This window comes from Andrographis paniculata, unplaced genomic scaffold (assembly GCF_009805555.1).
Source record: "Andrographis paniculata isolate CXL003 unplaced genomic scaffold, ASM980555v1 Contig5END, whole genome shotgun sequence".
Classification (NCBI taxonomy): Eukaryota; Viridiplantae; Streptophyta; class Magnoliopsida; order Lamiales; family Acanthaceae; genus Andrographis; species Andrographis paniculata.
This window is the reverse complement of record NW_026137595.1, coordinates 3,323,189-3,337,893: the sequence shown is the minus strand read 5'-3', so window position 1 is coordinate 3,337,893 and position 14,705 is coordinate 3,323,189. Positions and strand designations below refer to the sequence as shown.

General features: G+C 32.6%; 2 protein-coding genes and 1 long non-coding RNA gene across 5 annotated transcripts; 2 read left to right on the top strand and 1 right to left on the bottom strand.

Annotated features, from left to right (window-relative positions):
• The first annotated feature begins 916 nt into the window (after window positions 1-916).
• On the top strand, window positions 917-3,900 carry LOC127258841 (UBP1-associated protein 2A-like). 2 transcript variants are annotated; one of them, XM_051285871.1, is made up of 2 exons: window positions 917-2,591; window positions 3,575-3,900. In XM_051285871.1, exon 1 carries the CDS (start codon window positions 1,026-1,028, stop codon window positions 2,589-2,591), a length of 1,566 nt encoding a protein of 521 aa, XP_051141828.1. In that variant the 5' UTR covers window positions 917-1,025; the 3' UTR covers window positions 3,575-3,900. The 2 variants fall into 2 exon arrangements, with proteins under 2 accessions (XP_051141828.1, XP_051141827.1); XM_051285870.1 differs by having other exon boundaries at window positions 918-2,600.
• A 157-nt stretch (window positions 3,901-4,057) lies between these two features.
• Window positions 4,058-6,668, bottom strand: LOC127258842 (uncharacterized). Of its 2 annotated transcripts, none has more exons than XM_051285874.1 (8): window positions 6,390-6,668; window positions 5,727-5,921; window positions 5,328-5,526; window positions 5,062-5,229; window positions 4,859-4,981; window positions 4,692-4,773; window positions 4,505-4,618; window positions 4,058-4,419 (listed from the first exon to the last, which is right to left on the bottom strand). In XM_051285874.1, exons 1-8 carry the CDS (start codon window positions 6,526-6,528, stop codon window positions 4,282-4,284), a joined length of 1,158 nt encoding a protein of 385 aa, XP_051141831.1. In that variant the 5' UTR covers window positions 6,529-6,668; the 3' UTR covers window positions 4,058-4,281. The 2 variants fall into 2 exon arrangements, with proteins under 2 accessions (XP_051141831.1, XP_051141829.1); XM_051285872.1 differs by having other exon boundaries at window positions 5,310-5,526; window positions 6,390-6,665.
• A 3,959-nt stretch (window positions 6,669-10,627) lies between these two features.
• LOC127259082 (uncharacterized) lies at window positions 10,628-12,455 on the top strand. Its single transcript, XR_007840432.1, has 4 exons — window positions 10,628-10,964; window positions 11,282-11,418; window positions 12,103-12,185; window positions 12,345-12,455. It is a non-coding gene; the product is annotated as an uncharacterized LOC127259082 (long non-coding RNA).
• The last annotated feature ends 2,250 nt before the right edge of the window (window positions 12,456-14,705 follow it).

Sequence of the window (14,705 nt, the reverse complement as noted above, 5' to 3'; positions counted from 1 at the left end):
TTTTACCATATATATTGTTATACTTGTATATAAAATAATTATTTTTCTTTATTTTGATTTCAATAAATACTTACCTTATCTGCAACAAATCATATGAATTTAATTCAAATGTATTTTAAAATACTTTTAAATTAATTTAATTATTTTCTTATGAATAATCCATATCAACTTAAGCGATTACTAAATATCCACCCGAAGCACGCAGATCGGTCATGGTCATTATGTATATAATGTTTGGTTCTTCGCTTTATAATGTAGTTTTTGTTTTATTATATTAGACAAAAAAAAAATTATGTCATGTTTTATGAATAAATTAATCAAATTTTATGAAATACTTTTATTTTTCTTTATTTATATAATATAGAGACAAAATAGTAAAATTATTCTATTTTTTTCCCTCTCCTTCTCTTTTCATATGAACCAAACAAATTATTACAATTTTATTTATATTATAATTTTAAGTAGTTGATCTTATATTCTCTTTTTTTAAAAAAAATAAGTGTAAATTTTCTTTTAAAGATTAAATATGAGAATTGCAGTTAATATTAAAAAAAAAAAAATGAATTTTTGGTTTAAATCCGACTCTCGAGATTTATTTGTCACAGAGTTAAAAAAATTATAGATGAATTAACTTTTTATAAATAAATTTAACTAATAACAAATAAAGACTTATCATTATTACAGCAAGATAATATTTTGTATTAAATAATTTATCTTTTTTAATAAGTAAAATATACTATATTATTATAATATACTTTTATTTATAATTATATATTTTTAATAATATTTCTCGATAATTATGTGGTTTGGTCCTATATTTAATTGTTTGGAAATAAAATTTTATTATTGAAATTTATATAAAGAAAAATAGGTGTTCCCGTAAGTAAGAATTTAGAGAAGTTTTCCTTAATGTTTCAGCGATTCTTAAATTCCATCACTATATACGCAAAAAAATCTGTTCTGCTGCCTTCAAACCCTAACTGCCCTTACCCATAAAAACCCTAGCCCCTTTTCCCCCAATCGCCATGGCCAGAAAGCGAAAATCCCGCCTCCCCGCGGCTCCTCAAGAACCCGAAATCGCTCAAACTACTGAACCAGCAACGGAGCCGGAGCCGGAGCCGGAGCCGGAGCCAGAGCTGGAACGTCAACTGACCCAAACGGAGGAGACGGTCGAAGGAAATCCGGAGGAGGTTGGAGAACAAATGGCGGATGGCGAAAAAGAGGAGGAAAAACGGAAATTAGGGGAGGCTGAAGGAGAAGCTGAAGAAGAGCAAGTGGAGAACATTGAGACGGCGGCGGCGGAGGAGGATAGTGTCGAAGTCGGCGGCGCGGAGGCGGAGAAGACGGAACAGGAGACGGCGGAAAATCCATCTCAGGGCACAGTTTCTGAAAATGGAGAAAAGGCCGAGGAGCAGAGCGCCGAAGGAGAAGATGAATTGGAAGAAGAGCCGCTGGAGAAGCTTCTCGAACCATTTTCCAAGGACCAGCTGACGCTTATAATCAAGGAAGCAGTTTCCAAACATCCTGATGTGATGGAGGCTGTGCACAAATTGGCCAATGCTGATCCTGCGCACTGCAAAATCTTCGTCCATGGCCTCGGCTGGGATGCGAATTCGGAGACTATTACCTCCGTATTCGGGAAATACGGAGAGATCGAGGATTGTAAAGTTGTCAAAGACAAGAACACTGGGAAATCCAAGGGCTACGGATTCATTCTATACAAGCACCGCGACGGTGCACGCAGAGCTCTGAAACAGCCTCAGAAGCTGATTAATGGTAGAATGACGTCGTGCCAGCTGGCCTCGGCCGGTCCTGTGCAGACTCCTCCTCAAGCCGTGGCAGCCGCTCCTACACCTCATGTGTCGGAGTACACGCAGAGGAAGATTTATGTGAGCAATGTGTCTGCTGAGCTTGATCCCAGCAAGCTGTTCGAGTACTTCTCAAAGTTTGGGGAGATTGAAGAGGGGCCTTTGGGATTGGATAAGCAAACAGGGAAGCCTCGAGGGTTCTGTTTGTTTGTGTACAAGAGCGGTGAGAGCGCAAAGAAGGCATTGGAGGAGCCACACAAGAATTTCGAGGGCCATATTTTGCATTGCCAGAAGGCTATAGATGGACCGAAGCACGGGAAGAATTACTACAATCAGCAACCCGGTCAGCCGCAGCAGCAGCAACAGCAGCATCACGGGGGGTATTACAATCATCCGGCGAAGAAGGCAAAGTATGCCGGAAGTAGTGGTGGAGGGCGCGGAGGCGGGCATATGATGGCGCCACCAGCAGGGCCACCTGTGCCATCTGCGGGGCTTAATCCATCGGTTGCGCCTGCAGCTATAGGGCAGGCCGTGGCAGCTTTGTTGGCCACACAGGGGCCTGGATTAGGGATTGGAAATTTGGTTGGAGGTATGGGAGTGGGCATGAATCCACAGGGAGTGCCGCCCATGATGCCGAATGTTGGTTATGGAGGCCAGGGCGGCGCTGGTGGCTTTGGAGGTCAACCACCAATGCACGGAGGCTATGGTGGCCAGATGCCGCCAGGTCAGGGTGGTGTTCGACCACATCAGGGTGGTGCACCCTACATGGGCCATGGCCGCTAGGTGAGGAAGGTACACAAAAATCCTTACTGCTGTTGGTTATGTTGTTGTTTTGATTGATAAATTATATAGGCGCTGTTACTGTTTACACATCGATTTAAAAATGACACTACTAGTTGTTATTTGATATTAATAAGTGTAGGTAAAAACTAAAATACCTAGAAGCACACCTAACAAGGAATATGTGTTTGAAAAATGAGTATTTTGGTATTTTTAACTGAAATAATAGAATATTTTATTGAAATTTTGAGTCTGTATTTACCAAATAAGAAAGCATATCTATTGTTTGTGGATTGAGGTTGCTTTTATTAGAGTATTGTTAAGAGTGTTTTTCTGGAATGGTTCTTGCGGCATATGAAAGATTGGCTGAATTTATAAACTATAGTATTAAGTTATTGGACTATGGCATAGTGATAGATTTGTCGAAAGTTAGTTTGGGTAAAGTTATGTGTGAAAATTTGTTAAGATTCATGGCAAGAATGTAGCTTCATCTAAATATTAATATCTATATCAAGTGTTTAGTGGGTGGTTCTACTTTGTAGCGTTCTTGTATTCTTATGCAAGTATCTTTTGAAATGTAAGGTTTTGAAATTCGCCTTCCTCGTGCAAGAATGTAGCAATAAAATTAGGAGGTAATTGTGTTGATCGTTCGGCTTGAAGTAGACAGACTAAAATAATTATGCTGAGTATTGTGTCCAATGTATTGTTGATGAATAGGTTGTGTGTGGCGAGAATGATTGAACAATGCATTCTTATATTTTGCTGTGTTCTGCTGTTTACAAAGAGCACTTTTTGAACTTTAATGTCATTTGGCCACGGTGGGGGAAATGTGAAATGTTTATATAGTCGATTATTTTGAGATGTGGCACAATCTTGCCGAGGAATATTGATTGATTATGTCAACTCCTGTTTAATTGTTCCTTGCTACTAATGAAATAACTTTCATGTTTGATTATATTTTCATGCTTTTTGACTTGATTGTGCAGATTCTTCACAAATACCTCAAAGTTTTAGTGTTGGTCATTGGAGGCTCCTCCGAGGATCGAGCAAATCATCGAATGAAGTCTTTCCTTGTACCAATAACCGGACATTTATTTATAGGCCAGTTTAAAATATGTAACCCTGTGCTATTGTATCAGTTATGTTTGTTGCATATTTATAAAAGCTTTTTCGAAGCAAAGGGCTGAGAGCCAATATTTGTATTCCTACTCTCTTTAGGCTACAAAATGCTTTCTTTCAGCTAGGTTTGCTTTCTCTACTTCAAACAATGGCATACTTTTTATAATTTTCACCATTTTGGGGATGTTTTTTATACTTTACTGTCGCAATTTGACTCAATTTCTAGACTAGTTTATCGTATATATGAGCTTCTTTGAATATGTACTAGATGGTTCTTTGGGATGATCTACAGATTTGATTATGTTCTCATGGTGTTTATCCTAGACTTGTTCGGAATCAAGGCTACTAGGTAGGTACCCTCGCCCGGGGGTTAGAAACTAGATAACTACCTAAAGAATCGAGTAGTAAACAATAAGTGAATGTTGCAGTGAAAAGGATCTAACCGGCATTGCAAATGCTGTTGATGATTATTTAGTACATTCCTAGCGATCCGTATTAGTTCTTGATGCTTGAGATTCAGACATGGGACAAAAGAGGTTTGCATCATGAGATTCTTATCTATGTATGGGGCTTGTCAAGAGGCAGGCGCCTCGATCAATACTAGATCACCGGATTCTGCAGAAGAAGAACAATCATCGTTCTCAACGGGAAGAGCATCCAGCCTTTGGCAGAACGGCTCAATCTCTTCAGGCCCGAACCAGTCTTGCTTCATCTACAACACAATTGAAACCAATGGCAACCGTAAGGGAAGCTGTTTGCCGAAGCCAGGAAAAGATAGAACACGAGCAAGCACTCACAAAGTACGGGTAGCCAGCAGATACGTCGAAATTCTCAGGAGCATTCTCTAAGAACAGTTTTATAAAGTAGAGAACATAATATCCACATTCGTCGCCTTTTCTCTGCTGCGGGACCTGAAAGTAGCCAAGAATCGGAACCTTAAACATTCCCATACATTGAACAATTAATGTTGAGACCATTCCTTACCTTGGGAATCAAGAACTGCATCTTTTTAAGCTCTTTGCCCGTCTCCGGCCTATCCTCTGATCGATATATGTCAATGAGAAGCCTGCAAATGCATCATTCACTGTCGAATGAAATACCAGAGGAGCTTTGATTCAAGAATTCACACACTTATAAAGAAACAGTAATACCTTCGTATCAGAGGCTCGACTCGTTTAGGTCCTATAGCTTGCAATGAATCGAGCAACAGCATGCAAGGTGTATTCATTTTCGAATCGCCTAAGTGGCAAAAGATCAGTAGGTTCCAATGCGACCTGCCAAAAAAGAAATCGTAAAATGCAAGCACAAGATTAAGTTACAATTGCGCGATCAATAGCATCATAGTACAACATACCACATAACTATCGGAACCAAAACATAGTTCTTCGAAAAAATATCCTTCTCCTTGATCCAATTCAAAACCATCTCTCGATAGTTTCCTTTGGCGTACAGATCGAACCACAGAGGGTCAAAATACGCAACCGAATTCACCTTATCTTCAGGAAGAGCATTCCATATGTCCCTACTCAAAAATGTTTAATCTCATCATATGCATCAATATTTTTCAGATGTTTCTTCGAATATAATTAACATTGAACCTACGTAAAGTAACGAACGAACGTTGAAGAGTCTAGTTTCCCTCTCTCGTCGGTGATTGCTTTACTCTGGCTCCTGTTTCTTCTTACACAGCCACGGACACGAGCACCTCGCAGGAAAATCACTTCTGAATCACTCGACTCGTTCTTTGGCATAGTTTTTCGCTTGCATCTCTTCCGCTGCGGGCTTGGACACGCATCAGAGACGCCGTCTGCAGGAACCCCTTCTCACCATAGTTTTGATAACAAAAATCCACATTATGCAGCCAAGAAGACAAACAGAAAATTCAGATGCGAAGAATGGCCAAATATCTAACATATTCATCTATCAAATTATAAAGAAAGTGACTAAAAGAATACACTAAATCCATGATTCCATATGTAAGTAATATCAGAGCTAAAGCAACAAAATACAGGAAAATACCAGCTGGATTATCAGCCATCACTTTGGCCTCATTGGAAACTTTAGTTCTATATCTTGGAAGGCGTCGACCGCGCGGAAACCAGGAGCTCGTTGCCAAAGGTTTTCTGTCTTGTAACAGTGAGGGGCATTTTAACCTTGCATAGTATAGATTCAGCGTAAGGCGTGGATAGTAGTTGTCGCCTGTGCTGTCTTCCCCTGGCAACACGAGAATAGCTCATTTTATCCTAATCACTGACCAAATAACCAAACCTAAAATAACTGATGCTTCGAAATTATTTGTACAATAGAAACCTGTGGAACTAAACCAAATGAAAGCTCTTCCATTCCTGTTTCTATACTTGTATGTGAGTTTGTTACAGGTTCTATAAGACGAATTTATATTTAGCAAGTCACACTAACTCCATGATTCTTGACCAGAAAAACACATAAGAGGAACTATCATAGGATGGATAGCATCTGTCTACTACTTGAGCAGTAAAACCAAAAAAAAAAAAAAAATTGCAAGCCAGCAGAGCCGAAACAGAAGTATACGAAACAAGAAATAAACGCCATTAGAAAGCAAAAACACAACAGGATTCGGAACCCCGAAAGAGTCCGCAACAAAAAATCGGTTGAGATGCATATGATATCATGTGAAAGGCCTTTCAAAGATGGTCCGCGTACCTGAAGAAGAAGAAGAAGAAGAAGAAGAAGAGGAGGAGGAGGAGGAGGAGAGAGAAGGGGAATGAGTAGGAGTAGGAGTAGGAGTAGGGGATGTTGAGATTGGAGGCGATCCCGGAGAGAGGAAGGGTTCCGTCATCATTAGTAGTAGTATTAGTTTTTGTGTTGCCCTTTTCGGTCGCACAGGCACAGCACAGCACAGCACAGCACAGTGTGCTATGGGAATGGGCGGAGGAGTACCTGTACCGCCACAGACCACAGTCCACACTAATTCAATCTTCACTCATTACATTATACGACGCCGATTAGACCTTGTTTCGAAATTTAGGGTTTGTCTTTGGCTTTTCGCCCAAATGGTGTTATTCTCTTAATTTAATTTAATCTTTTTTTAAAAAATATATATATATTATATAAAACTCATTTAAAATTTATTTAATTTTTAATACTTCCTCCGTCCCAGAAAATATGGGACTATTACCGTAGATACAGGAATTTAGGTAAAATATAATTAATAAATAATTAAAACGTGTATTAATAAAAATAATTATTATTTAGTAAAAATAATTATAGATTAAGAATAAGATGAGGAAATAGTTTAATTAAAATTAAGAAAATTATAAAATTTAAAATTTAAAATGCGATTAAAATGAATAATTATATTTCCAAAAATAAAACAAATTATGTGGGACGGACGAAAATAAAAAATAGGAACAAATTATGTGGGACGGAGGGACTATTTATTTATAAATTAATTTATATTTTTTTAAATAAATATTTTTTATTTTGTGATATGATAGGATAAAGTTTGAAGTATAAATTAAATAACGTTACAAAGTGTTTGTCACATACCAAAAAAACAAATATTACAGTGTTTTGGAACCGAGGAAATATTAAAATAATGATTATATATTATAAATTATAAATATATTTATCATGTCAGGGATCCCAATTACTAAACTAAGAAGAAAACAAAAACTTTTGTTTTAATATGGACATAAATGGAAAATTATACTTTTTTATTACTATAGAACTGAGGATATTTTATTAAAATATATAATTATTAAAATAATTAAACATATGTTTGTAATTTTTTAATCTTATATATTTACATCATAAATTAAATACTTCCTTCGTCCCTCTTGATTTAATTGAATTATTTAATTAGTAATACGATATTTTTGGTTTAATTGAATTATTTAATTAGTAATACTATATTTAAGATAATGATATTTAATAGTTAATAATAATAGATTATAATATTATTTTATTATTTTTTATATAATTAATAATATTGTTAGTTTTAAAATAAATTTAATACTATAAACGATAAAAAAAAATATAATATGTATTCAAATATTTTTAAATTTATATCACAATAAAATATAGTATACATAATATTATCTCCGTCCCAAAAGATTTGTCTTTATTTTTTCATTTTCGTTCATCCAAAAACAATTGTCTTGTTTCCTTATTTAGTAGTCGTGGTCCTCATTTTATAACAAAATTATTTCTACTTTTCCATACTACCCCTAATTATTACTCTAACATAATTTTTAAAATCCTTCGAAAAGTAAGGGCATTTTAGTCATTTATATTTTACTTTATACCCACTTTTAATTAAATGCTATTATTCCTTAATTCTCGTGCCAACTCTCAATAAGACACTATTTTTGGGACGGAGGGAGTATAGATTTGTAAAGAATAAAACTTAAAAAATGTGTTTATTTATTTATAATTAATACTCCCTCCGTCCACCTATGAGGATCACATTTACCTTTTGCGTCATTGTACTTAACAATAAAAATATTATTATATTTGTATAATTTTTTTTTATACAAATGTCCTTCTATTAGTATTATAAGACATAAGAAATTCTTTCATAATTTGAGTTACGTTTTGATATAATAATTAATAGTCAAATATCAACACGCAAAAAAAAATGGGACTCTAGAGCCGGAGGGAGATAGTATAAAATAATTTTATAAAAAATGTGGAATTTAAAATATACAGAAATAATTATTTTTTTTTAGGAGAGATAGAAATATAAAAGTTTTGATCCGTCCCTTAATAATTTATTCATTTTTCTATTTTGATCCGTCTCGTAACAAAGTATTTATTTTTTAACTATACTTTCTATTAACATTTAAAATACTCTTACAACATACAATATATTATACAATTGTCTTTATCTTTATATCACGCAATACTAATAAGGTTATTTAATCTTTTTTACTTTATTCATACCACACACTAATATAATATTAATATTCCTAAAACTCCGTGCAAAAACCAAACGGATATATAGATAAGGGTCGGAGGAGTATATAATTTGTCCACTCTTTCTAATTATGTTTGTCAAACACAATTTGTTATTTCTGAAAATATAATTATACAATTTAATCAAATTTTAAAATTTATAATTTATAATTTTATTTTATTTTAAGTAAATTATTTAGTCATCTGAATTTAATCTATAATTATTTTTAGTAAATTATACTCCGTCCGTCCCAAAAGAAGTGTCTTATTGAGAGTTTGCACGGGAATTAAGGAATAATAGTATTTAATTGAAAGTGGGTATAAAGTAGAATATAAATAAATAAAATGCTCTTGGTTTTTTAAGGATTTTAAAAAGTATGTTAGAGTAATAATTAGGGGTAGTATGGAAAAGTAGTAATAATTTTGTTATAAAGTGGAGACCACAACTACTAAATAAGGAAACAAGACAATTGTTTTGGGACGAACGAAAATGGAAAAACAAGACAAATCTTTTGGGGCGGAGGGAGTAATTATTTTTATTAATCCACTTTTTAATTACTTACTAATTACTCAATACCTAAAATTTCATGCCTAAGCAAAAGTGGACAATTTAAGTGAAACACGGAAGGAGTATTATAAAAAATATGAAATTTTAATATTAATTTAATAAATTTAATCCAAAATAAAAAAATTTCAATTGACACAGACAAAATGACAAATATGTCAATTAAGATGGGAGAAAAGTATTAATTAAATTTTGAATTGAAATAGACGTAGAATGTGATATAAATAGGTGTTGATATAATATTTTAAATACAAAATTAATTTTTAGTATTATATAAAAATAAAAAAATAAGTGTTTAATTTGATATTTTGAAAAAAAAAATTTGATAAATAGTAAAAATATTGGAGAATCCTCTAAACAAACACACCAAATAACTAACTGTCGATCCATTTTTCAACTTAAACCAACCACTAACCAACACCACTAATTAATTTGGTCACTCTCAGCTTCGTTCTTTTTTTATTCTTTTTATAAATCAATCTAAAATATATTTTTTTCTTAGAAATATTACTAAATATTTAATTGTTTATCATATTATTTAAAAAAATAAAATAATAATAATAGAGAAAAATTCTCAAAATGTGTATCAAGATGTAAGTTTAATTTAAAATACTACTATATTCATACATTTTATAACTATTGATTTATTTTTTACATTAATTTAATAAATATTGTATTTTAATTATAGTTTGTGATAATTATGTAACAATTATTTCACTTTTACACCATTGAGTAAAATTATTGATGTAAATAAATATAAATGTGATAGTATTTATAATATGCAGTGAAATTATATTTACTAAAGAAAATTGATATATTTTTTTGTTTAGATAACAAAAAATATCAAAATATACAGTTACCAAGTGGACGAAATAATGTTTTATAGTACTCCTTCCTCATCCAAGACGCTTTACATTTTTATTACTATTTGATAATATATTAAAAAATAATAATAATATTTAATATTTTATTGATTAATAGAAGCTTGTAAAATGATTTTGATAATTTTATCATTTGTACTATATGAGTGTATTTTTTTAAAGATTTCTCCAAATTTCTATATTAACCAATAAAATTATATGACACCATCCGTTCAGGTTGTTTATATAGTATTGTCCATATATGAAATTAAAAAATAAATGTTTCAATGTAAAATAAAATAAAATAAATAAAAATAGGGATATTAAAATAAATTATTATAATCTTAATAAAAAAAAAAGTAACCGGATACAATACAAAAAGTAAAAAATGATTAATAAAACGGATTAAATCCATCTGTGTAATATTCTGTTGAGATTCAGTCCCTATTTATAAATCATTTCTCTAAACTCCCTCCTTTACCAATCTTCATTATTCTCGCTCTCTATAATCGATTTCTTTCTCTCATTCCCCTTTTTTATTTTTTCTTTTTCTTGTTCGCGCAATATTTCTCCTATACCCGTTAAGCTCTCTCACGTCAGATCGGAAGCAACTTCCCGTCCGATCGCTCAGCTTTTAGCCGGTGTGGAAATTTCATTTCTCTCCCCTTCTTCCATTGTCTCGCCTGTTCTCTGTCATCGTTTGTCGTTCGATTCTGTTTAAAAACTCCCAAGGGCAGTTACTGATTCTCTGTCGTTGGCGGTCGCATGATTAGATTGAAGAACTTCCGAGAGCTGTCACAGTCGATCTCCAAATTGACACCACTCTCTGGTTGACCCGAGTCCACGATCGCCGTCCTTGGATCGTCCTCCGTAGTGGCTGGTGGTCTTTGTTCACCGGTAAAATTAGAATCAAATATTTGCTAGGTTTGTATTTGTATCGGTAGCATTTGAGTTAGTAAGGAAATTGTTATTTTGGGGAAAATATTTGGTATTTCTTGGGTGATTTTGATATTGAAATATATTATTATTGGGTATTTTTGTTGCTCTTTTGTAAAGTAGATTGTAATTGTTATTTTGTGAATTGGGTATTTGTTGCTATTGGGGATTCATACATTCTAGATTCCACAAGAACATATAAGTTTACTGTATTCTGTGTAAGATTGTTGAATCGCTTATATGACTTAAGATAGTTAATACATCTGTTGGATTGATAGGTTCCGATGGACATAGAGCAAAGTAGTATGATATTATACATCATTTGTTCGTATGAAGGTGAGCATCGTGTAATTGGTGTAGAAGATGGCAAAAAGCTGCGGATCTTTACATGAATCTATCAAAAAAAGGGAATAAGGTAAGAATTGAGACAATAAAAATCCAATATATTGCACTTATTTAGAAAAGCTATGTGACATTATTATACGATGATGATATCGTCAATATGTGGAGAATACATATTTTGTTAAAGGTATCGTTTGTATATATAAAAATGCAAGGGAGCCTGCGGGATTCAGTATTCTATTTTTATTTGGGTGAAACATAACTGTTGATAAACATTTACAAATATTTCAATACCGTAAAAAGAAAAAAATGAAAATTGAGAAACATACGTCTGATTTCATTGTGAATTGAAGTATGATGCACTCTAAAATATTCATGTTTATGCTTATATGTATGTACACCATCTCCCACCATTAACTGTGTAGGTTGTTGCTTTTTTGGACTGATTTGATTGGTGCACATAAGATGCTTTTTATATTATTGTTACAATTAAGAGTGTAGAAGATTGAATCAAAATGTACTGTTTTGGTTATCATTTTTAAATACACAATTTTTGTATGGTGAATGAAAAAAATTAATGCAAATAGTTTATGGAACTATTTATTTATATGGAAGCAGTTTGATTGATGGAGTCTCTGTATTTTTAGTTCAAGAATGAGTTCATTAAGTAAATAATTAAGTTTATCATATAATAAATTAATTAAAAATGTTGTTTATATTATGTACTCCTAAAGATTGCATTGAGTTTCTTCTGCAGTTTGGTGTTGATATCCTGGGAAAAAATATTCTGGTGATTGATATAAGTAACGTGTTGGATTGCCTACAACCTTACTTTTTCAGGTATTGGTATATATATAATTATAATTGATCTTAGTCTAGTAGATTTAGATTAGTGTGTAAAGATATTATGTTCATGCACTCTAATTGTGCAATTAATTATATAATCATATTTTTTTTTCTAACTTGTTGAACATCAATATTTTATCCATTTATTGGCAGAAACATCATGCGAAAGTGACAATTCTTCAACCCCTACTAAAAATCCAGAACAAATTTTTCATGAAGCTGATATCTTAATTGCAGCTACAGAAGTACCCAATTTGGTCTGTGGCTCAATTGTCGTAGATATTTAAAGATGTAATTAGGATGTCCATCAATCATTTTCTTTTAATTATTTTTGGCGTGCTAAGCATAATGTAATATTGTAAGTAAATATAAAACAATAAAATTGTTGTTTTATTGAAGCTCTTTTGTAAATTTGATGTATTATATTAGATTTACAAAAATTACAAGTATGATGATAGTCTCTTATACATGACTTGTTGACAATAGAGGTTTTTGAAAATATAACAGAGGTACATTGGAGCTGTGTTGGAGTACATGTCTGCTTAACCGGGTCACAATTTTTTTAAATGCTTCTAGCTGATTGATATTTGAGTTTGTGAGTGTGTGGCAATTTGGATTATTATGTTATTGGTCAAAATACTTTAGAAAAGATGTGTTTGTTCTGTTACACAAAAAACACTTGAAATCCTACTAGTAGATTACAACGCACTTTCACTTGAATGTTGTTGTGTGTGTTATGGTGTGGATTACTTTGTAATAGGTCTAAAGATTTTCAATTCATGGTAGTAATTATTTACTCAAACAACTAATATAATTTAACTTAGTTCTTTATGACTTGTTTAGTTATCTACAAGTGGATGTTGGATTATAATTGTACATATATCATACAATATAACTAAGTTATTTTTCACTTGTTTAGTCATCTATAGTAAATATATATTATTTATCTTTTCATACAATTCAGGGTGTCATTGGATTACTACCACGATGAATTCATCATTTGTTGCCGACAACAAGTGAATATTTTGATTTTAAAAAAAAATAAAAATTGTCTGTTTTCCAAGTACAGATTATCAGAGTATATATACTCGTTAAAGAAGCATATGATACCAGTATTATAGGTACGTAAGATTTGTAATAGGGTATGTCGGTATTTTATGCAGGTATGTAACTATGTGCTTTGGGTATGAACACTGACACTTAAAATATGAATAATGATTGCTTAGGTATTATCTGTGTAGTAGCAGGTATCCGTGAATGTGGTTGATTTCAGTTGACCCGCTGACGGAGGGGACAATCACAAACTCGGTGAGAGTACTTCCTTTCCTAGTCTTGTTGGAAAAAATTAGGCACGGTACATTTATATTCAATAGCTCATGTCATACTTTTCAATAGCAAGACCACAAAACATGTAGGAGTAACAAAAAAATATAATTTAACTAAGTCATTTATGACTTGTTTAGCCATCCATAATATATATGTGTTATTTATATTTACATACAATTATGGAATTCACATAAATACTATATGATGAATTTATCCCTGATTACAGACAATTATTGAATGTTTTGAATCGAAAATGGTTTGTTTCCCAAGCACAGGTTTTCAGGGCATAGATACTAGTTATGGAAGCATATGAGATACTAATTCCATGGTGTATTGGTAAACGACTGAGGTATCCGTTGATGCTAACCTGTGTAAAGGAATGACATGTTATAATATTATATTGTTTCCATAGTTTTTGAAATTTATTATTGTGAATGCAATTAGATAGAGTATTAGTATATTAATACTCCTTATTGTTAAACTGTACAACTATTGCATATGCAGTAAAACTAAGCACTACCATTACCAACAATACAACTAAGTAACATCATTGCCTATTGCTCACGCATATGGATCATATTCCGTAATGCACTTATGTACATTTCAGGCATTACCTCAATTATTGGAATGTCTTGTAGTGAATTAGTTAATTTCAATTTAACCAAATTTATCATACAATCATTCACGACAAAATGCATAGCATTACTCCAAAAATTAAATTTCACCAAATTTAACCTACGATTCAGTCTCTCAATCAATCTTAATACAATTTCATCAAACATGAAGCAAATCAAACCAATTCAACCGACAATTCAATCAAAATAACACACTACCCAAATCAAGCACAAATAACACAATCCAAATTCAATACAATGTTCACTTACCCTGTGCTGCTCATTAAAGTCTATGGTTCGGAAAGCAGACCTTTCAGTATTCTGGCCTCAATTTTACTGCGGTAGCTCTTCACATTATCAAACTCATTGTCGATACTATCAGATTTGCGTGGATGTAACACCCGGAAAACATACACACCAAACGGTACTAAAAATCGACTGATAACCGATTGTATTCCTTATTCGATCTGTACATAAATTCCATCAATTTACATTGCCCCAATCTCGAATTTATTTAAAAGTTTGTCATAATCTATTAGGAATACGTAACAACACATTCCGAGTACACAATAGT

Coding starts and splice junctions, on each gene's coding strand:
- LOC127258841 (XM_051285871.1), top strand. CDS start 1,026: ATGGCCAGAAAGCGAAAATCCCGCCTCCCCGCGGCTCCTCAAGAACCC.
- LOC127258842 (XM_051285872.1), bottom strand. CDS start 6,528: ATGATGACGGAACCCTTCCTCTCTCCGGGATCGCCTCCAATCTCAACA. Junction 5,230..5,309: donor ACGTTCGTTCGTTACTTTAC/GTAGGTTCAATG, acceptor ATTTTTGAGTAG/GGACATATGGAATGCTCTTC. Junction 4,774..4,858: donor GTCGAGCCTCTGATACGAAG/GTATTACTGTTT, acceptor ATGCATTTGCAG/GCTTCTCATTGACATATATC.